Raw genomic sequence first — 23,522 nt, forward strand, 5'->3', positions numbered from 1 at the left:
CTCCCATTAGTCATAGCGTGATGTTATATAGCCTATAGCCTTCTTCAATGAATGGACTATTCACCGCAAAAAGATTTTTTCAATTCGAACCAGTAGTTCCTAAGATTAGTGCGTTTAAACAAACAAACTCTGCTGCTTTACATTATTAGTATACATGGAAACAAGATGTGAACCTTTTTTCATTTATCTGCAAATTTTGAAGATGACTGACACTGAGGTGAGTGTCTGTATTACCTACCGATGGATGTCACTTTAAAAAATATTCATTTAAAGATGCCATTGCTGTAGAAGTATCCACATTCCAAGAAGCACCTTATAGACCTTAATGACATATTACCTGAAATAAAACATTAAGAAAGTTATCATATACAATTTTAGAAGCAAAGAAAAATGGGATGCAGCAAACAAGAAAATAAAATAAATACAAAGCTGTAAAGTATGACTAGGTTAACTGAAAAGTTACAACAGAGGAATTGATCATATATAGTATACACCAAATCGCCCCGTCATAGCCATTCAGTCATGCAGAAGGAACAGCGACAATTCTTCAATTCTTGATTTTCTTTCGAGAAGTTGCTTGAAATCATGGATGCAGTATTGCAGTTGATGCTTCAGAAAGTTCAACAGCCAAATGAAGAATAGTCCTCTGTATTCATCTTTCACATCATACCCAAATAAGGTTTTCTGTAAAATGATATAAAACTCTACACTATGAATACAATTAATTGTTTGATTCTAAGCAAGTACTAAATATTAAATATCAAACTGAAGGATTTTTACATCACTGTTCAAAAAAGGGCAGGCAACTTTATTTAAAAATTCTAGAGTAAAAAATGATATTGAACTGACAGAAATCAAGGTAAGAAGACAATTAAAATTTTAAATTAAACATCAAATTGATGGTAGGGGAGACTGTTGTATCTTGATCATGGTGTACCTTGCACCATGCACTCTAATCAGCTAGCGCTTTTACCTAGTGAGGGGAAATCACGGTACTATGTCAGCCATGAGTCTGTCCCAGGGTTGGCTTTCTGCCGGCAGAAACTAGTTTTTGCCGTGCCAGTGGCAGAAATTGGTTATAACCGGTAAAAACCGGCAGAAACTGGCAAAAACTTAAAAATGTCTAATAACGCTTCAAGAAGAAAGTGCCAGAATTTTACTTGCCTAAATTTTGTACCTAATGTCACTGTGCAAAACAAATTGGCCCCATTTCTCAAAACTTATTTTTCCAGTCAAATTTTTACCACAACCCCAGTTACTACAAGGTGTAACAGTTATACAATAGATAAAAGTTTCACGAACATTGCTTGCTCCTTGATACATTGTCTGCTAGCTCTTCTGTTTTAAGGACATTCTAAAATTTCTCATTTGTGTGTAGTAAATTGAGAACCTATTTAGATTTTTGAAACCATCTTTTCTAAGAGGCAATAGCAGGGTCCAAACAATGTAACATTTGATTTTGAATTGTGATAATTTTGTAATAAAATTACAGTACTTTGGTTAACAATTAATTATTTTTTCCATGCATTTTCTGTTGTATATCAAGAATTAATTTTTCATTTTGTGAGTTTTTGCCAGTTTCTGCCGCAAAGTGGCAGAAAGTGGTTTTTGCCATGCCGGTTTTAACCGGTTTCTACCAGTGGTTTTAACCGCCTCGGCAGAAACTTGCCAACCCTGGTCTGTCCACCTGCTAGAGTGAGCTGTAGGCTGAAACTCCAGCTTTTATGTGGACAGTGATTGTTTTGTGATTTGTACAAACAAAAGTAAATAATTCCAGTGTTACTTAAATGAAATTGGACTTTAAAAGACTAATGTTACTTAACTGATTGACCATTACATCTATTGCCTATCCCTCGCTAAGTGTATTCAACATTTAGTCTTTACTTTTTACGTAGCTGTTAAGTTAGGGTAGCCACTTTTGTATAAACATGCACCCTCGTGTACCTTGAAACCGAGCTCCATCTTGTACCCTAAGCCACTGGATCAAGGTACAAAAGGTTGTAGTGATTTTTTTTTTAGGTACGATTTCATCATGCCTCGAAGTAAAACTGGAATCAAGAGGGATCCAGTAGATGTTGAGGCATTGCAAAATGCTATAGAAGCAGTAAGAAATAATGATCCTGACAAAAAAAAAAAAGACTTTTAGAGAGGCAGAAAAAGTATTCAAAGTGAGCAGGTCAACCATTAACTAGGCATTTAAGAAAGTTGGGAACTAATGTCATATACCCACCCTTGGCGACTTTTTCCTGTTGGCGCCAAGAAAACGTGTGACAACAAATGTCAAACATCGTTCTTAGCGATGCTTTTTTAGCGCCAACAGGAAAAATTCAGATTAAAAAACATGATCAAAGCACTTTAGAACACAATATATATAAGAACAACATAAAACCACAGCAAAAAACATCGCGAATATTTACTTCAAAAATACCAGAAACTAGAAAGTTTTTGTACACAAAGAAAAATTACTAGAAGGTATTTAAAATGCTTAAATTAACAAATTACTATCACAGCTCACTAAAGAAATATGTACCAATAGACATAAAAGCTATTTTCCAACATGCATTTCATTGAACAAAAACTTTTCTCATACTCTACTAAAAAAGAGCCAAAGCAATTCAATATGCGATGTTCAAAGCGGAAAACATCCCCAAAGTATAACTATTTCAGCCAAAAAAATGCTTAGTTATTCAAATTTCAATGCATAAAAAGTAAAAATGTCTCGACAGAACATCCCAAACATAAACAATACAAAAAGATAAAACATTGATTTGCTATCCATAATGCTTTCAAAACACCTACCAAAAATATCTACTATATATTTTACATAAAATAACACCTTCATATTTTTATAAAATGCTAGAGTCAACTTATTTTAAGAAATTCAGTACCTAACGGAGGCACGTTTACATAATATGCCTGAATAGTTCTTGGCATCGATAAGAATTAACTTTTAGAATAAAATAACCATACTATTTTTGTAAAATAAATTTACATGCAGTAAAAATAAAGTTAAAAACTACAAGAATCCCTCAAGATTTTGTAAAAACAAAGAATTTCGAGAGTTTTTTTTTTTTTGAATTCTAAAAAAAAAAATCGTATGTTTTTATTGTATAAATCCTCACACACAGTCTGAAACACAACATATGAAATAATGGCACCTTACAGAGACACAACCCAAGTTCGATTTTACTCTTAATTAACGATCAAGTTTAAAGAAACTGGCATTTTTTAATATTTATTCATCAAAACACAAGTACTGAATTTAAACCAACACAAAATAAACTTTCCTATAAGGTATATTGCACGAAAGAACAAGAATCTATCCAACGTGGAACTGCTAACAAGTGAACAAGTTTGAGCAGATCTAAGATTGCCTTTGGGTTCCCAAACAAAGGTTGTTAGTTTCGCCAAGGTGCCCCAAAGCAGAATGCTTGACAATGTTCTGCAAGGTAAAATCATCTGACCAAAACTGTACTGCAAGTACTTCAAGCATTTTATACACAATCAATCAACGTTACTTTTTTCCAAAAATCGGGAGCCCAAAATGAAAATCGTTTGATGCAGAAGGGTGTTTTTTTTTCTTTTTTCAGTTTTTAAAACTGCACTGTTGCCATGCATTTTTGCGAAACCTCAACCGACTAAGATTCTCCAAAAATATTTTATATGCTTTCTAAAATGCATAAAAAGAGTAAAGATACAAAATTTTATAAAATGATCTAAACCTAGGTGTCATACTACGTTTTTTTTTGGTTAATTTTACATGGCATGAAGGAGCAATTAAAATAATGTTAATAAATGAAATTACTAAAATAATAAAGAAAACGAGTCGAGTTATGGTAGCACATAATAAAACACTTCAAAACTTTCTAAATAATTGAAATATTTTCAGAATGCAAAAGGATTGAAATCTCAAATACGACGTGAAATTTTAGGCGATGGATGAGTTTCAATGTTTCCAAAACATACGTTTATGGAGGAAATTGCAGTGGATGAAAATTGATTGGGAAAAATAAGGAAAAGGGGAACTAAAACCACTAGAAAAATAAGAATCTTTTCAGATTTAGAATATGACATTTTTGCAGAAAACTGCCGATTTTCTACAAATATCTTCCAACTCAAGATAAATTTTTACACAAATTCTGCAGTTTGCAGATATCTTTAAGTTTAAAGTAAATCTAATGTTTAAAATCCTGCAGATGACTTGTCCCATTCAACATTTTTCGCGCGTTTTCCGCAGGGTTGGCAGGTTTCTGCCGAGGCGGTAAAAACCACTGGTAGAAACCGGTTAAAACCGGAATGGCAAAAACCCCTTTCTGCCACATTTATGGCAGAAACTGGCAGAAACTCAAAAAATGACATAAATGCAACTCCTGACATACAATAGAAAATGTATAAGAAAAATAATTAAATATTAACCAAAATACAATTTATTTACAACTCTACCACCATTCAAAATCAAATTTTACATTGTTTCCCCCACTGCAGCAGCCTCTAACAAAATAAAAGTTTTGACGCTGTTTCTAAACCTAACCAATTTCCCAATTTGTTGTGCACAAAGGAGAAATTTGAGAAGATTCTTTCAATCCCAGCAGAACTAGCTGGCATTATCCTCAAAGAACAAGCAAGATTCACATAACTTTCATCTATAGCACATTCTTCAAACTGCACCACCATGCGGTATTTGGAGTAGTTGTTACCACGTGATTGGAAAAATAGGTTTTGGGAAAAGGGGCCGATTTGTTTTGTAAAGCAATGGTATAAGGTACATAATCAGGGTTAATATTTGTGAGTAAAGTGCGGGCACTTTCTTCTTGATTACATGATAAATTTACTCCCAAATACTTTGGATGGAGCATATTAGGCGAGTAAATGATTATCAGTAACTGCTTGATTAAGCTCTTTTAGAATAGCTTTGTTCAGTTATATTAAGTGTAAAATGAGAAGTTCTTGAATTTTAGAGTTTAATGAAATAAAACAAATCTGTATTTATTTAAATATTTGATATATATATATATTACACTTTAAATTAAATGCAAACAAAATAATTATAAACAACAAACTGAAAAATTTGTTACTTACAACATTACAAGGCTAAAATTTCTAACACATAGCAATTTCAACTATGATAAATTTTACTTTGCTTTGGAAATGTCAGTTTTGTTATTTAACATATTTTTACACTAATTATTAAATAACTATTATATTAAGTTTTTGCAATGACGAAATGGAGTTATATATTTTATTTTACTTAATTGCCTGTCATTAAGTAATTACTAGAGCTATTAAAAACATTTTCTAGTTTTTGCCAGTTTCTGCCGGTTTTTACCGGTTATAACCAGTTTCTGCCACTGGCAGGGCAAAAAACCAGTTTCTGCCGGCAAAAAGCCAACCCTGGTTTTCCGCCAAATCATCGTAATTTCCAAGGATTTAGATTTTATTCTAATTTAAAGAAAACTGCAGAATTTGTGCAAAATTCTATCTTGAGTTGCAAGATATTTGCATAAAATCTCCAGTTTCTGCAAAAATTTCACAGAAATCTGCGGAATTCCTGGAGAAAATATTCCTTTCACATTTGAATATAATTGCTCTGCAGCTCAGGCACCTGTTCTGAGACGTACGTCACAAATTTAGCAGTATCCTGCTTTGGGACCAAGGTGCTTAAAAAATTATTGTTTCATCAGCGAGAAAAACATTTCCATTTTGTGCAAAAAATTGGATCTCGCCCGGGGGGGGGGGGGGGAGGGTATCATAATCTGTACCGAAAGTTGAATGAAAGTGGGTGCAATAAACAAATCTTGCTTCAAAACTAAATGTGCTTTATCTGAGGATCAGATGTAGCTAGTTCAATATTAAGTACTTTTAACTCTAATCTAATTATGCTTTTTAATTTAAGTTTTAAAACTATAAAATATTCAACGCATCAATGAAACAGTAATCTAAATATTTTTTTGTGGAGAGTAAATAACAATAAAAAGTAACTCTCAGTTACTTTGGTTTAAACTATTAAACAGGACAAATTCTTATCTCTAAGTTAGTTTTTAAATAAGAAGTAATATCAATTGGACTATGCTTTCAGAATAATAGAAGTTTGAAGAGAAAAACTATAATTAATATCTGTAATATAAATTTTTTTGAAAAAAAAAACTTTATTAATGAAAATTACACACAAAATGCTTTGGATTTCATCAGGTTAAAATGATCAAGTAATTTTCACAAAAATCTACTGGGAGAACACTATTTTTTTGTGTCATAGTGCATTGATGAAGGAAAGTTTGAGAAATTAGGGAACCCTCTAGAACATTTTTATGCACGTTATTAAGCATTAATTGCTAATCTAGAATTATTAACACCAATTGAATTTATTGCATGATTTGGAGAACAAAAAATCTTATCTTGAGAGGAATACCTCAGAGCAACAGTAGGATATCTTAGTGTTATTCCTAGGATTAGATGTCTTAATAGTGCTCTGAGGCAGCGATGTGTATTTCAATAATTTTTAAAAATGAAATTAAATATCCACTAAGATTTATAAAATTTTGAAAATCACAGTATCAGAAGTTTTGTTACATCATATTACATGTCATACCCTATATTTTCATTGCCCATCCTGTACTTTTTTTCTTTTTTAATTGGAAATATACATGTGTTATAGACGTAAACATACTGCTTTTTGTTACGTCCGTAACAAAAACGTTACATCTGTAACGCCCATTTTTTTAAAAACTAAAGAAATTCTAATGTTTTAAACTATGGTAAACAATTACTCTGATGAATTGCTAAAAGGACAAAAAAAGGATTTCTTTAAATTTTGATTTTTTAGGAAGTAACGACAACTTTTGCTAAATTTTTGTTATGGACATAACATAGAACTTCATTTCTTTTAAATTTAAATTGCCTAATTTTATTTTGTAAAAAAACTAAAATAAGTGCATGTTATTGTAGTATTATGTTAATAGTTTAAGCTGTACTGAAATTAATTTCATTTATTTTTATTTTGCTATTAGAAATAAGCGTTTGAAAATAGGGTATTTTTTTCTGATTGTTTTGAAGACCGACTACCATACTTCCAACGAGGAAAAAAAATTATTATTTAATTTTTATTAAAAAAGCAATGCAATATTCTGAAAATACACATTTCAAGCTTTACAATGATGTATAATATAGCAAAATAACTGCAATATGAAATTTTGACCTACTGGTTTCACTTTTCATGGAATTGCCCTATAATCAATTTTTATTGAAATGTCCTTAAACAACTAAAATAAAATCATTAATTGATAATAGAGTTATTTTTATTACAAATAGTAAATTTATTTACTGCAGCATATGATTTCTCTCAAAAAATCTTTAGGCATTTGTTAAATTTCCTCGAAAAAATATATTTGAGTTCAAAATTCAAAAATATTTTTTGCCGTGCTAACAAAAGTTCAAAGAATATTTAATGAAATTTACAGGAATGTATCTTAATTACATCATTTAAAAAAAATTGAAAGTAGAGCGGTCTCCGAGACCTCACGTACCCTAGTACGTCCTACTTTTTCACCTCCCCTGTTACAGGTTAATGGCTGGAGAAGAAATGTTTTTACATTTTTACAAAGAAAAAAGTACTACTAAAAGCAAGAAAATTCTAATTTCTAAGGGGGACAAGAGCCCCCAACTTGCACCCTCGCTTTCCTATATGGACGCCCACGGACTGCAACGTTCTAAAAACCTAACATGTGTTTTCTTAATGGTTAGCATAATCCAAGATATTTAAATCTACACTTAAAAAAAATAGTTGTTTAGCATTTTACTAAAACTTTTCCCCAAATTTTAGCTTTTATGCTAAAAAACTTTTAAACCCAGCTTAAACCCTGGATTGCATGCTATCTGATTTTATTCTCTTATTTCAAAACATTTTGTATTAAGTGAAAGCTATAAAAAAAATTTTTTTTCTTCAGTCTATGGTGAAACCCTCCTAAGGGACACCCCTCTTATGCGGACAATTTTTAATTCCCCGATTCCAAGACAAATAACATTATTTAACCCCTGTTTTGCAAACACCCCTCTATTTCAGACAAAAAAATGCATGCTGCCCTTAGTGTCCGCATTGGAGGGATTTAACTGTACTTTATGTGTCTGACTCAACGATTTGCTTTCATAATAATTACACAAAAGATTGAAAAGAAGAAAACCCCTTTTGTAAGTTGAACTCGTTATTTGTATACCAAAATGTGTATATGTATCTGGTTACATATACATAAAAATAGTTAAAATTAAACTACAGAAACAAAAAAATGTAAAAATTGTGTCGAAAAATGCAGTTTAATGAAATGTTTTACAGCTTTGATCCAGTGATAAACTAATGGAACGTTCAAAAGATTTAGAATGAAGAAAAATCAAGTAAGGTACAAATGCAATTTGTGTTATTTGCGTTCTAACCTTGGATTATTTTCTGGAAGGAATGTAAAATTTGATTTTGTGCAACATCGTTTTCTCATTACTGTAAGTACATGAATTTCATGACTAAAAATTTCTAGTGCAGTGAATGAAATGCATGAAATGTCTCCTACTTCCTATACTAACTTGAAAAATCGCCGAAACTCATGTACCATTACATTTACTGAATCCGATCGAAATCGATTTATGTGGATTCTTTTTAATAAACTAGTACGGCATAAACGTATTAATAAATTGATGAAAATCTTGGCGAAATTAAATGTAAACAAACTTGGCGAATTTTGGCGACGGCCAAATAGAATAATTTCTTAAGCAATCTTGAGATGCAGCGGATTTCTTGCAGTTGTGTAAACATTGTAGTTTGAGCACAGTGTCATTGCAATATAAACAATGCTTATTCGAAAAATGTAACACGAACAGTAGTAAAACGAACTTACCGCAATTAAAATAAGCCGCATATTCCAGAAAGGTGGAATGAAACTCCTATTTCTTCAAAGGCTTATCTCCGGAACGTTCTTTTGCTCTATGTTATGTCCCTGTGTTTCCATAGACTTTTTTCATTTAAGAGGGATATAAAAGGCACTTGCATATCTATAGGTCAATTAATCTTGAACTTTGAACGCTTCCATGTCTTGACGGACGCCTTGTTTCATTTTGTTAACGCAGAGAGGGAAGTGACGTTGACAACGTCACCAGCACTGCGTGCTTTTATTGGTGGATTTCACGCGATGGTCGAACTTTTGGGGGAAGAATTTTTTAAAAAGTTCATTCAAGAACTAAATTCAATGGAACATCGAACTGTGTCTCCTCTCTCGGAATTGGCTTTAAACGCTGAAGTTAAGTTTTAAGCATTCCACGTGAAAGAAAAAAGGATTGTTTAATCCATTATTAGCCAGCTCGGCAGACCAATGTTAAGATGTGCGTTGGATTTATACAACAACTGAAAGTAAGTGGAGTTGCCGTATCTAAATGCTTTTTATTACTGTATTAATTATATATGAAACATTCAATTGGTGCTGTATGCATGCTTCATACTTCATAATTAAGCAAAGCAAAACCTACTAAAGAAGTAAAGATGGCGGAAAACAAAACATCTTAAAGTGTTGCCAACGAAGTACAATAAAATACAATAAAACTGGGGCTCATCTGGCAGTTTCAATGAAAGATTTTTCAACAAAATGAATATTGCACTTTACTGAAGAGGGAAGTTAACTTTTTGTTAAAAGTAGTACTTTGAAAATGTTTGAGAAAATATTTACACCGAGATTCAATATGAAAATTTTTTGCATCACGTGACTTCCATTTTTTTTAATTACAAAGCTTAAATCCGAAAAAAAGTTGAATTTGAAAGTTTGTAATGATGTTTAGAAGACCAGCATTTGCTTTCTACATTGGTGTGCTGATCGCCTCTGTTCCTTTCTTCACAATATTTATTCTTCTCAACGGACCTGATCTTTCAGAAGAACATGTTCTGAGCCAGAGAGTTCTAGAGCTTTACGAAAGATTAAAACATGCTGAGATGCTTAACCTTGAGCGAAGGAATGACATCGTCAACTTGCGAAGAAATTTCGGAGCATTATTTAAAGCCGCTAGTACTATTGAACTTTTAAATAATTCAGTTCATTTAGAAAAAAATAATTTATGGAAAGACTCACAGCAACTTTTAGCAGGTATACAGGGAACCGTGGATTTGCAACTGCCATCCATTCACCATTTTCTCCCTCATTTAATAAAATCACCCGATAGTTTAACTCCTAGTATCAAATTATCCAGAGACAGAAGTGGTGTTACCATGGTTTTAGGCATACCAACAGTTAAAAGAGAAGTTCAAAGTTACTTAATGTCAACTTTGCAAAATCTGATTGAGAATATGTCACTGGAAGAGAAAAATGATGCTATAATTATCGTATTTATTGCTGAAATGGATTCTGAGTACATTGTACGGCAAGCTGCAGAAATCGAAAACCAATTTCAAGAGCACATAAATTCTGGTCTTCTAGAAGTCATTGCTCCCCCTTCTTCATTTTACCCTGATTTTGATCAGTTGAGACAGACATTAGGAGATCCTCCGGAACGAGTCAAATGGAGAACTAAGCAGAATTTAGATTTTTCTTTCCTCATGATGTACGCTCAGCCGAAAGGAATGTTCTATGTTCAGTTGGAGGATGATATTTTATCTAAACCAGGCTATATTGAAAGTATGAAAAAATTTGCTTATAAACAAACTGCTGAGAAAAAGGACTGGATGATTTTGGATTTTTGTCAGCTAGGATTTATTGGGAAAATGTTCAAGTGCATTGACTTATCCAAGTTGATAACTTTTTTCGTTATTTTTCATAGTGATAAGCCGGTCGATTGGCTTTTAGATCATGTTGTTCAAACAAAAGTATGCAGATTTGATAAAGATCCTAAAGATTGTAAAAAACGGAAAGATCAAGTTTGGTTGCATTATAAGCCATCATTATTTCAACATGTTGGAACTCACTCATCTTTGAAAGGAAAGGTTCAAAAACTTAAAGATAAGCAGTTTGGAAAGTTATCCCTTCATCATCCCCATAAAAATCCTGAAGCTGATGTTAAAACTTCTCTAAAGGCTTACAAGGGTTATTCTGCAACGAGGGCTTATAAAGGTGATACCTTTTTTTGGAGTTTACTTCCTCAGCCAGGAGATATTCTTGCATTTCATTTCAAAAGCCCCATTGTGATTGAAAAATATTTGTTTAGAAGTGGCAATGCAGAACATCCAGAAGATAAATTTGTTAATACAACCGTTGAAGTACTTCCTGTTTATTATTCTGAAGAGCAGCCTTACACGAAGACCAAAGATGGATTCTTAATAGTTGGACAATTTAAAGATACAACAGGCGTTGCTGAAGGAAATATTAGTTCTTCAGTTGGACAAGTGAAAGTCATGAGACTTTATGTGCACGCTGAAAGTGATCGCTGGGCAATATTAAGTGAAATTCACATACAACCAGTGGAAAGAAAATTAGGGATATTTGGTCGGTGATACAATGCTGCCTTCCTCCTGAGATTACAAAACTTTCCAATTTATTTTTCTGCACACAATGTTCCTTGATATAGTGCCTTATACCATGAGAGAGATAAAATATTGATGAGATGAATTATTGATACTAATAGTACACATTCAATACTAATAGTACACGTGATATTTTAAACTATTGATTTTGAATAATGTGAAAGTGTGATGAATGGTTTAATTTAAAAGAAAAAATGTTCTTTTATCATTTATCTTAGTTTTTGATTTTTTTTAAAAAATGTACTATTATGTTATAAATGTTTTCCTTAAAGCCTTGGTCATCTATGTTTAAGTGATTTCTTTTGACTTAAGCGTTTATCGCCAATTAGAAGGGGAAGAGAGAAGTATCCAGATGAGAAGTACATAATTTGATGTCAACATTGTTAAAAAAAAAAAAGCTATTTTTCTTATCTTTTTTTAGTTCTGAATACCATTTTTTTATTCTTGAAGAGCTTTTTCTACATTTTGAGAGTAATATTGCGCAGCACGACTTTCTTCTTTGTTGCAATAATGAATGTCAGCCAAAGGGCTGTCCATAAATCATGTCACAACACTTTTCTCCAATATTTTGGGCCCTCTCCCCCCATTATCGCAAAGTGTCACGCTTCAACTTACCCTCTCCTTTTGTTACATGTCACGCTATTTTTCATGAGCATATTCTTAGAAAAAGGGCGTAAATGTCACTTTTTGTTACTCCTTATTCCCTGACCTTGTCAGAATTTCACGAACCCTTTCCCTCAAAGATCAGTGCTCAAAGCATGACATCATCTGTGGAGCGACCCAAAATTAGTTGCTCATAGGTTCTCTTCGGCAGGCATTACGGATTCGATTTTCCGAAACAGTCTTCATATAGTCTTTCGATTAATTTAATTAGATTGCTCGACCACAGTCGGAGCCAAATCTATGGGGAGGGCAATATGCGGGCCGCATTTAAACAACCCTAACTCTGTCAGGGGACCATGTAAAAGTTTTGAGGCCCCTGATTGGCCAAAGCGAATGACTAGAGCGCACATACGGCGGCCATGTTTTTTGCTTCAACGCATATGAACAAATTTCGTTTTCATTCAATTCATGCTTAAATGTATCTATTTTCCTTTTCCTCTTCGAAACAATGGCTACCTGTTTATTCTTTCAAATCTGCACAATTTCTTTCTGCATTAATTGAATACTACTCATTAAAAAAAGTTTCAAGCAATCGTACTCATAGACTAATAATAAGAATAGACCGAGCTATGGCAACCCTTTTCTGCTCATGAACCAAACCATGTGACTAGTGGATATCCTAGCAACAGCGGGCTTTGATCGTAGCAAACGATCAACGCCCGCGAGAAATAAAATAAATAGAATTGATGGAACGCGGAATATTTATGGAGTCCGGTTTGTAAATTTGTTATTCTAAGTTGTAAATATTTTGTTAATATCGTGAGTTTTTCGTTTAGATAGTATTGTGCATTTTCTTTAGTCAATTTCAATAACTCTCTAAGCAATTAAAGATGCAAGCGCCCAAATAGAATCGGTAAACGGTAAGATTTTTACCTACAATTTCAATTTAAGATTCCGATTCGTACATTTTTGCGTTAACGCAAAACGTTTACTCCATTACGTTCACGCCAACGCTGACGTAGCAGTTCCAAATGAAATAAAAGTTACTGAAAACTGTGATCAAAAACTAATTACTAATATCAAAATAATTCATAACTAAAAGAAAAACAGTTCAATCTCTGCACCTGGAAAAAAATTATAATGAAAACACATTACTTAAAATACATGTCGAGTGCCAAACTATAGATAATGTTGCCATCTAGCAACCATGCTGCCAAAGTTTTCGCCAAGCCTTCCACCAGTCACATGATGTATCCATGAACCAATTTTTTCATCAGCAAGTCTGGGAAAGCTCGGTCTACTCTTGTTATTAGTCTATGATCGTACTTGCTGATTTTTTGAATTGAAAAAATGGGGGAGAATTTTATGTGCTGCCATATACATTGTAGTATTTTATACTCGCATAAACTAATTAATATAAATTTGGAACACTTGGAAACTTTTAATGTGTAGACTGTTTTAAATTTTAATTTGTTTCTTCTATTAACAATTTTCTTCCCCAACTTTTTGAACTAAGTTTTTGTATTGTTTGGTAATAATGTGTAGTCGTTTTAATAAGATTAGAAAACACAATATATAATATGCATATGTTTTTTAAGCTAAAATCTTAAAAAGAGTATTTCTAAATTTAGTTTTGTGATTTTATATTTTGATTAAAAATGTTTTTTTTTTTAAATCAATAAGGAAATTCACGTCAAAAATAAGTATTCTAATGGATTTTAGGTTTTAATCAGCATTTTTCTCTTATAAGGAAAATAAACGTACGAGATATAAAAAGAAGAAAGATGAATATAAATATAAGAAACAACATTAATTTTTAAATTTAGTGGAAGTTTTTATCTTTAAAGCAGCATTTAGCGTAAATTAAATTGCAAAATTTTTTACAGAAAAAAGTTCTTGTTTAGTTTTAAAAATTTATCTTTAAATGTGATATTTCAAATTGATTACGCGTCGTTGTTAGCGTGTTTTGGTCAGCTTAAGAAAAGTTTCCTTTTTTTTTTTGTCTTTTGAAATGAACAAATAAATGGAAGAATGACTTGAAAGCAACTTTTATTTTAGTTACATTACAAAAATATATAATTTATGTTACATGTAAACTATTAAATATCTGCAATTTTTTTTGCAATATTAAGTTAAATGTATCATAATTACATCACGTATGATGATTATACAGCCTGTAGCTTCTATTATGAATGCACATTGAATTTAAAATTAAAACTGGATTATATCGAAAAAGAACTTTCATCTTACAGTTTTCATTTTGAATTAGCTCTAAGCATTCTTGTTTTCAGATTGAAATATAGCAGTATTTTACAATTCTCTAATTTTGCTTTAAAAACTCATCTGAAGCATCTCTTACTTTTACAAAAGCATCTTTCTTTTTGTAGAAGGCGTATCTAATTTAATTTTTGCATTTATTTTTTCCGGACAACTAGAGTTTTTTGAAAGGCTTATTTTATTTTCTTCCTTTGGAATCTTCATGAAGGAACCGTGGTCAAGTTCATTAATGCGAATGAATTAATGAAGGTTCAAGTTGTAAGAATTGGCATTACTATAATAACTTTGTCCCTCCAAAAGTTTATAACTTAATCTTGAATGCAACTCAGATTTATAAAAAAATTAAAATAGAATACAAAAAAAAAAAAAAAAAAAAAGTTTGACAATGCAATTGTTTTACTCTAAATACAAGTAAAAGTTAGATAAAAATGAATAGCCTAAAGTCTATGAATAAAATCAGTAAAATATTACATAGCAGTTAAAAAGTTTTCGCACAAAATTTTTTTTTTAAAAATTTCTATGAAGTAAACAAAAATAATGTTTCAATGATTATTATTCATTTAATTTAGCAGAATGTGTTTCCGGTTTTATTTTAATGCATTTTTTAAATTTTCACATATTAGATACATAGATAGATGGCAGCACTGTAGAATGAATAAATGAATTGGTAATTTTATCAAATTTTACGTAAACCAATATTTATTAGAATATAAACGGAAAGAAAAAATTAGTACTTCCAAACACATAATTCTCTTTCTCTGAGGAACTGAAGACCTTGAATTCCATTTCGTATTTGTCTGAAGTCCAAATTCTTTCACCCATGCATCACATTTTTCTTCAAAAACATTGTACTGCATCACATTTTTTATGTCGCTGCGTATAGTAATAATATTACACTTCCTATTTACAATACAGTTACTAAAAGAAGGGGGAAGTTTCATTTCCAAACAAGATTCGGTAGCCATTATTCGAAATTGAAAAAGAAAATGTTTACATTCAAGCGTGAATTAAATGAAAACGAAATTTGTTCACACGCGTTGGATGAAAGAAAAAACATGGCCGCCGTATGTAAGCGCTAGTCATTTCGCTTTAGCCAATCAGGGGCCTCAAATCTTACATGGTCCCCTGCCAAAGTAAGGGTTGTTTAAATGCAGCCGGGCCCGCGTCCCAGGTGGTGCCTACGAGCATTGAAAGGGTTTCGTGATTCTCCTTGACGACACCAAAGAAGCTAAAGTTGCGTTTTTAGACTTTTTATTTACGGCAAGCTGCTCCCCACGCACCAAATGTTATGTTTGGTGCCTCTTATGGTACCAGAGGTGACATTGTAATTTTGAAACTTCAAGTTCGAACAATTTTGAGAGAAGAGCAGCTCACCCGGCTTTTCTCTAACTTGGTGGAACACTAGACTCAACTGGCGTTTCTGGCACATCAATTTTTTTTGTAAAGAACCTCCCCGCATCCTTGTTTAAACTTTAAAATGTTGTTAAGGAGAAAGCGCTCTCGAATCACCTACTCCGGGGGTGGACTGACTCATCGGTCCACGGGTCGATACGCCTTCAAACGCCTTGTATGTGCCTTTTTTTTTTTTTAATCCGCAAACTTCAGCGACATCGTAAGAATGAAGGCTTTCACAGCCGTGTCAATGATGTTGTGAGATTCCGGGCTGATGTGCCGTGGTCTTAGCGAGTCAGTTGCTAGGATGTCGCTTCCCTGGAAGCTTCGTCCATGTAAACACTGAAGATGATCGCCGCAGATGCGGTCGAAACGTTTGGAGTAACAACACTCAGATCACGGCACAACAGCCCGGAATCTCACTACATCATCTTCTGCGACATCGTTTTTTTCTTTCTTTCTTTCAACTTTTTTTCTTTTTTGCGCTCTTGAGGCAATGCGCCTTCGTTTTTTCGACGCCACAAAACCTGTGCACCTTCGCCTTTTTTGTGTTCCCCAAACAAACCTGTCCGCCTTTTTTTTTTTTTGCCCGCTCTTATTTATTTATTTATTTTCCTTGGGCTCTGGAACCTGTATAAATTCGCTTTATATATATATAGTGGCCTGAAATTTGTGCGATTTTTTTTCCATCGTGAAACATGTGCGCTGTTTTTTTAGCCTACTTTCCCAGTAAAAGTCAGAAAAAGAAAAAAAAAGCATGAAAGAAGGCTTAACGCATCTTTAAAATATCGCAAAAAACAAAAAAAAAAGTCAAAAAATATATAAATAAAACAATTAAATAAATATCAAAAATTAAAAATTGGAAAGTAGGGTATTGAGATGGGGAAAAATGTCTGCCGGTCCCCCCCCCCCCCCCCAATAACTTTTGAATGAATAGTTCGATTCGAACAAACTTTTTTTTGTTCGAAAGATCTCGGCGAGGACACCTCATTCCCATATTTCACTTTTTGATTTGAACTATTTTTTGTTCAATTTTGAACAGTTCAAAAAAAATTAACATTTGCGCCTACTGGGAAACTGAAAGTCAATGTAGATTCCTTACTTGAAGGCGGATTTTTTTCAAACAAATTTTGTTAGAAATAGCTCTTGACGCCAAACTCCAGACTCCGACTCTGAGAATTTAGGGGCACCTGACTCCGAATCCGACTCCTGTGCCCGACAATTAATCGGACTCCGACTCCCCGACTTCGACTCTGACTTCGTAGCTTTGGCAAAAATTTATACACGGAGGACATATGACTGACTCCGATTCTTGGATATTCGTCTCCGACTCCTTAATCCAAAAATGAGATTGTCTCCGACTCCGACTCCGCAGCTATGGTTTTAACTGTGAAATAATTATTGTTGATATGACTTGTTTTTATTTTAACGCTAAAGTTTTAATTTAGGTATTCAGTTTTCGGGCGGATAAACTCGAAATCATTTATGTTTCTACATAAAGATATGCGCAGACGATTTTTTTTTTTTTTTTTTTTTTGACAATGAAAATTATTTCTTTAGGTTGACATTTTATTGTTTTTATTTATTTTTGTAAGTGCATTAATTCATTTAAAAAATTATTTTTGGCAGCAGGGGAAAAAGAAACGAATTTTTTTTTTTTTTTTTTGATATGATGTATTGTTATTTTAAAGTTAATGTTAGTTTAAAGTTTGTTAATGTTATTTTATAGAGTTTATTGATTTTAATTGTTATTCTTTCGTTTCGAAAGCTATTAAAAATATACTTTTTTAATGGAAAAAAGTGCATTAGCTGCTTTGTTTAAAAGTTGCTGCTATTTTATTTGTTCGTTTTTTGAGAATATTGATCAAGTGTTAGAAGGTAGTTTAGGTATACGGGAAAGTATGCTCGTTAGGTTCCGGGGATCCCCCGAAAATGTAAGAAAATTATTGTTTCAAAAACTGCTTTTTGCTTTTTCTGTTTGGATACGTTAAGTTATTAAACTAAAGTTAATTTTATGCATAAGAAACACGTGTTTTGAAGTTTTGACGAACCCATTCATCAGAACGACATTTCATACTATTTTTACAAAATCTATTAAAGGTGCGTTTTTTTTTTTTTTTTTTTTTTAATCTTTTGCTCTGAATTAACGTTTTTTTAATATATATTTTTATTGACCTTGTACGGGGGAGGGGAAGGATTCTGATGCAGGGACACCTCTTTCAGTGGAGTATAGAATATCCCCAATTTTAGGGGGGGGGGATTTTGAATAACATATACAAGATTCTGCATTTTTAAGCCTTATGTGGAGGGCGGGAGCTTAATCTCTGAGAGAGGTTAGCTCCTTATCCCCCTCAGTAGCGTAACTATGGGGTCTAGCGCCCCTGGCAAACTAAAGAAATTGCACCTCTCCCCCAGGGTCGCCCGCATAAGAAGTCGCCGGAGGTCATTTTTTTTGGGGGGGGGGGCATTTTGATTAGTTGATTTGACAAATAGGAGGCAGCATTGTAATTTTTTTTCTTATTTTCTTTTATAGAATTGTTCTCAATGATGCCCAATGTTCCTTCTCAGTAGATGTTATGTATGTGTCTATAGCTCTTTTTTTTTTTTTTTTTTTTTTGCCAGTTTTTTTTTTTTTTTTTTTTTTCATTTTTTAAAGCATTTTTCAAATTCTATGATAAAAAAAGAAAAGAAACTCTTAAATTATTTTTAAATTAGTTGAAATGCCGCTCCCCTGGCTGCTGCGCCCCTGGCGAGAGCCACTAGTGCCAACCTCTAGTTACGCTACTGATCCCCCTCCGTGGGTGAGCCATTGTTGGACAGAAAATTATGATACCATTTTGCTTCATCTTGTTACTATTTTGTCCCAATGCATGTTTCTTTTAAGCGTTACAATAAAAATTATAGTTGGCTTGCATGCAAGTAAGTAATTTTTTTAAGTAATAGAAATTTTTTTAAAAAAAAAGAGGATTATTTCGTCCCCCCAAACCCAGCACGCCAAATGCTGGGACTTTACCCCTTCTTGCTGGTAGGGTAAGAAGTAATTTGCAACAGGTTTAAACTTTTTTTTTTTTTTTTGGACGTTTGGGTTTGTCCATTTTTTGGCTTTTTACTGCACTTCATATTTAAAGATGATAAGAAGAGAAGGTTTTTGGGACTCTCCACCGACAGTTTTTTTTAAAAATTACTTCGAAAACGCAGTTTTAAACGTTCTTGGATCATAATTAATATGAGGAAAAATTTGATTAATCGTCCCAGAAATTTTCGAAATTAAAGTTTGCATAATAACGCATTTGAAACACAGCGGTCTGTGACTCCAGTAAAAATTACTCTTAACGTTCCAGACTGAACTGGTACCTGGGGCAGGGCCGCGCCGTCCCTATGTGCAAGGTCGTGCGGCGCACGACGGCGCCAGAGTCTAAAAGGCGCCGAGCTCCACCAACCAAAAAAATAAAATTGAATTTTTCATTATATCTAATAGTTGCGGTGAAATTACAATGCTCATTAAAATAAGCAATCCTCCTCGCTGTCTATCTAAAAAGAAAAATTATTGCCTTGTAGCGTCTAAACATGTTATTCAACAACTCAGTCGTTTGCAGTGAAGACACATGATGCTTATTAATGCATACTTTTGAATTTTTCTTCATATTTGAAGCTGTGAATACTATTTCGGTATGTCTATAATTTCACACGGTTGAGCATACGAAGAGCAAGAAATTTGCTATTCCCCATTTTGGTTCTTACAGTGAATGCGGTCTATTAAATTTGTGCAATATGTCTTTTTATGATTTTTAACTATTGTTCGTGGTAATTTCACTGTCCTGTATATTTTTTATGTTATCATACACAAAAAAATACGGTAAGCACATTTGCATATCATTTACTTGTGCATAATACACATATATTGTAGACAATAATTAAGGTTAATATTTTAGTTCCGAAAAGTAACGACTTGACCATAATTGCTCGATTCCCCTACCCCTTTTTTCTTCAACTATTTGTGCATCAAGTAAAAGAAAAAGCTTTGGACAATGTGTTTGTTTCAGATATTAGATTTTCTTATATTATCCTTTTATTAGCTTTTTTAACGATTCCGTAATTTAGAAATTTTTGTTTTACCGGCAAGTTTCAGCTTCAGATTTTAAGGTGGAATATTCTCTACAATATTATCCTTCAATTTAGAAATATAAACAGTGCCCTCCTGCTCCATGGCGCAACCAGGGGGGGGGGGGTCAACAGGACACCCCTCTGGTTGCTCCACCCCATGCTCCTTCCCCTCCAAAATGCCGAGTGGAATGTTTTTTAAAAATATTCTTCATTATGGAAGAGGAAGATAATAATAATAATAAAAAAAAAAACGCGTCTTTGGGAAAGCAAAGTGATTTTAATAAGAAAAAAATAATTATGTTGGGGCAAAAGTCTGAAGTTTTTAAAAAGAAATCTTAGAATTAAAATTTTTCAATAGTTACAGCTAATTGGTCAGCTACTCGTCTCCTTCCGTTCTATTTTTCTTTCTTTTTTCTTCATTATTTTTCTTTTTTCCTACTTCGACTTAAAATAAGAAAGTCTTAAAATGCTACTCCTCCGAATCTCCCCCCCCCCCCTCCGAAAGCATTACGGAGCATCTCAAATTTGGTTTCCAGATGTTCAATTTCGCAAATTTCCAAGGAAAGCCCCCGAATACCATACAAGATCACATGAAACTGCATTCAAAAATAGCCTAAAATTGCGTTGGAGCCTCAATTTCGAAAGATTGCTGGTCCTAATGTTACCAAATATGATCTTACAATCGCGTTTTTAAAATTTAAATCTCAGAAAATATTCGGGCTAGGGCCTCTGAACCGCCTTCCTTTAAAAATCATAAAAAAATAGGTTTTTCAAAGATGACTTACAGAAAATTAAGGTGAAGCCTCTGAACCTCTTCCCCCTAATCTCATTTAATTTTGAAACATTTTCCACGGGGGGGGGGGAGCTTTAGAATCCCCTTCTTGTAAAAGTCTTCAAAGTTGCCAACAATTGGTTTCGGGAAGTTCAATTTGAAAAGATTGGAGGGAGAGAAAGGGAATCAATTTCTATCTATTTTTCAAAAAGAAAAAAAAAAAAACTTCGGGTGGAATCCCAGAGTTCCATTCCTTGTTCCTAACGTCAAGAAATATGACCTTTAATCACGTTTTAAGGCTTCAACTTCTACAAATTTCAACGGAGCCCCTTGTACCCTTTTCCCCTGTAACACCACCAAAGATCGTTTAAAATTGCGTTTTTAAAACTACAAATTTCAAAATTTTTCCGGTAGAGAAGCCCTGGACCCCTCTTTTTAAGAGATTTTTCTTTCAATGTGTCCCCCCTAAATCTGTTTTCTAGTTGCGCCATTGCCCCTGTTGTCATGTTTTGACAGGCATAAACGTTTTATTAATTATGCATCGCTTAGAGATCAGATAAATATTCAAAGTGGTGTTAACTTCGATGTTTAAAATATTTTTCTTTTCCAAAACGCATTATTAGCATATCAGAGGAGCTGCTGAACTCGAAAAAAATTCGAGATATGAAGTAAAAAAGTATACCATGTTCTAAAGTTAATATTCACACATTATTTTTTATATGAATTAAATGCCAAACGTTTTTTTTTTCCATTTTGTATTTGTCTACAAAACCTCCCTTTAGGTGTTAACTATATTTTCCCTGAACGCCAGAGCATAGAGGCGCTCACGAGACATTTGCACGACGGCGCCGATCAGGCTTGGCGCGGCCCTGACCTGGGGTTTTTTTTCCCACTTCGTTTTGTGTTAACACAATAATAATTGAATTTATAAATTATAAATGTAAGCAAATAGTAATAAACGATGAAAAACCAAAACAATCAGTTTTCATAGCCCTAATTTATTTTATGCTTTACATTATCATTTCATTAATTACTTTATATTTATTTTCTTACCCATTTATTCGTTGATTTTTTTTTATTCATTTAAAATTTACTTTTCTACTAATTCGTTTATTTCTTTGAATGTAATTGGTAGTATTCATAGTTTTTACAAAATAAAATAGAACATATTCCCTAACAATATCTTCATAAGTTATTATTATATGCGCACATATGTATAAATGATATTACGTTTCATGTTTAGAAAACTTTCAACAAACAGGTGTGCAAAAAAAAGAATTTAAAAACTACTTACGATTTACAGAGTTGTTGTGGGACGAATCTTTGAAAAATAAGTATACACAAACCTACATCACATTCACAGCACGTTGTACGAATATCCTTTCGAACTCTTTTAAAATTATCAGTTATTTTGCTTGCACACACGATACAGTTCAAGTGCTTGAATGATATTCTAAACGAGAAGAGGTATTACTTACCGGTCACTTTTAATGCATTCAAGGTTCCTAACAAAGGGAAAAATTCTTGCTTGTACATTGAATCTGAAATGCAGTAAATAAATTTCTCTTGGGGAGGGATCCGAAATCAGTTGCTTAACCATGGGAATTTTTATTAAAAGGTACGGGATCATAAAGGATAAAAATTCAATAAACTATCTGTCACTCGAGTTATTAGCAACCGAAATCCCATCCACTAAACCACAACCGAAATCCCCTAAGGTACATCCCATACGAGCACTGACGAGTACCAAGAAACGGAAAAGATGAAAGACGCGGTGCTACTATCCCATAGGAACACTTTTCGAAAGAAACTCGCTGCCTCAGGACGTCTGACATACTTTAGAAGAAAGAAAGAAAAAAAAAATCCTATTATTTTCTAAGCATTGTGGTGCATTGTGACACTTCAAAATAACCAATAACACAGAAAGATATTGTTACAAATTCTGTAAATAGTAATTATTGTAGTAACGTGACCTGTAAATAGATTCCTGTAATGAATATACAGCCCCTATACATTCGATTGAAGTATATAGACCCCCTATTTTTCATTGATAAGATTCGTGAATGAATAAAAAGAAGAAATAAAATAACGGTCTACGATTTTCGAGAAGCATTTGGAATCTTGTGGAATATTTGAGAGTTCTCTTTCGGTGTGTATAAAAAGCGTTATGCATGATAAAGAGTTAGTTTCGATTGGGAATTTGTACTGAGAGTGTATTAGCTCTGTTTATTGCGAGGCATTCCGCTGTGTTGTTTTCGTATTTGGAAGTAAATACGTGTGTAACCGTTGAGTTTACGGTGTTGGGTGATATTTGCTTAAGTGCTAATGATTAATTTAGCAGTTGTTAACGATCTCTCCTGTACATAGTGTAAATAAAGCTCCTGTGTTTTTATCAAGAACTATGTCGTCCTTTCAAGAAAGTTGGAAGTCGCACCGGAACTTTTAACAATTGGCGCCCAACGTGGGGCTTCTTCTGGACTTTCTTGGTAAAGACTGTGATGGAAAATAAATTTAATGACATAGAGCATCGAGTTGATGCTATTGAAGAAAAATTTGATACCGTTGAAAGCCGATTCAATGCTGTAGAAAATAAATTTGAAGAAGAAGATAGAAAATTTCATCTACTTAAAGAAGAGATCTTTAAAGATATGGAAAGGAAATTGGCGGCCTCTGGAAGCGGTGCTGGTGATTTTCTACCTTCAGCTGCACGACCGTCAATTAAGCTCGCCACATTTGACGTCAAATCCTCGTGGCAAGTGTACAAGACCCAGTTCCTGATAGTTTCCGAAGCAAATGGATGGGACTCTGTTATCAAGGCCTGTCATCTTGCAGCATCCCTGAGAGGTGATGCAGCGGACATTCTTCAGAACCTTCCGGACAGCCAGCGCCTGGATT

The 23,522-nt window shown here is 33.3% G+C and overlaps 1 protein-coding gene across 1 annotated transcript; it reads left to right on the forward strand.

Annotated features, from left to right (window-relative positions):
• The first annotated feature begins 8,881 nt into the window (after nt 1-8,881).
• Nucleotides 8,882-11,668, forward strand: LOC129216935 (alpha-1,3-mannosyl-glycoprotein 4-beta-N-acetylglucosaminyltransferase A-like). Its single transcript, XM_054851153.1, has one exon. It carries the CDS (start codon nt 9,797-9,799, stop codon nt 11,447-11,449), a length of 1,653 nt encoding a protein of 550 aa, XP_054707128.1. The 5' UTR covers nt 8,882-9,796; the 3' UTR covers nt 11,450-11,668.
• Nucleotides 11,669-23,522: the final 11,854 nt, after the last annotated feature.

Source organism: Uloborus diversus, chromosome 2 (assembly GCF_026930045.1).
Source record: "Uloborus diversus isolate 005 chromosome 2, Udiv.v.3.1, whole genome shotgun sequence".
Taxonomy (NCBI): Eukaryota; Metazoa; Arthropoda; class Arachnida; order Araneae; family Uloboridae; genus Uloborus; species Uloborus diversus.

Coding starts and splice junctions, on each gene's coding strand:
- LOC129216935 (XM_054851153.1), top strand. CDS start 9,797: ATGATGTTTAGAAGACCAGCATTTGCTTTCTACATTGGTGTGCTGATC.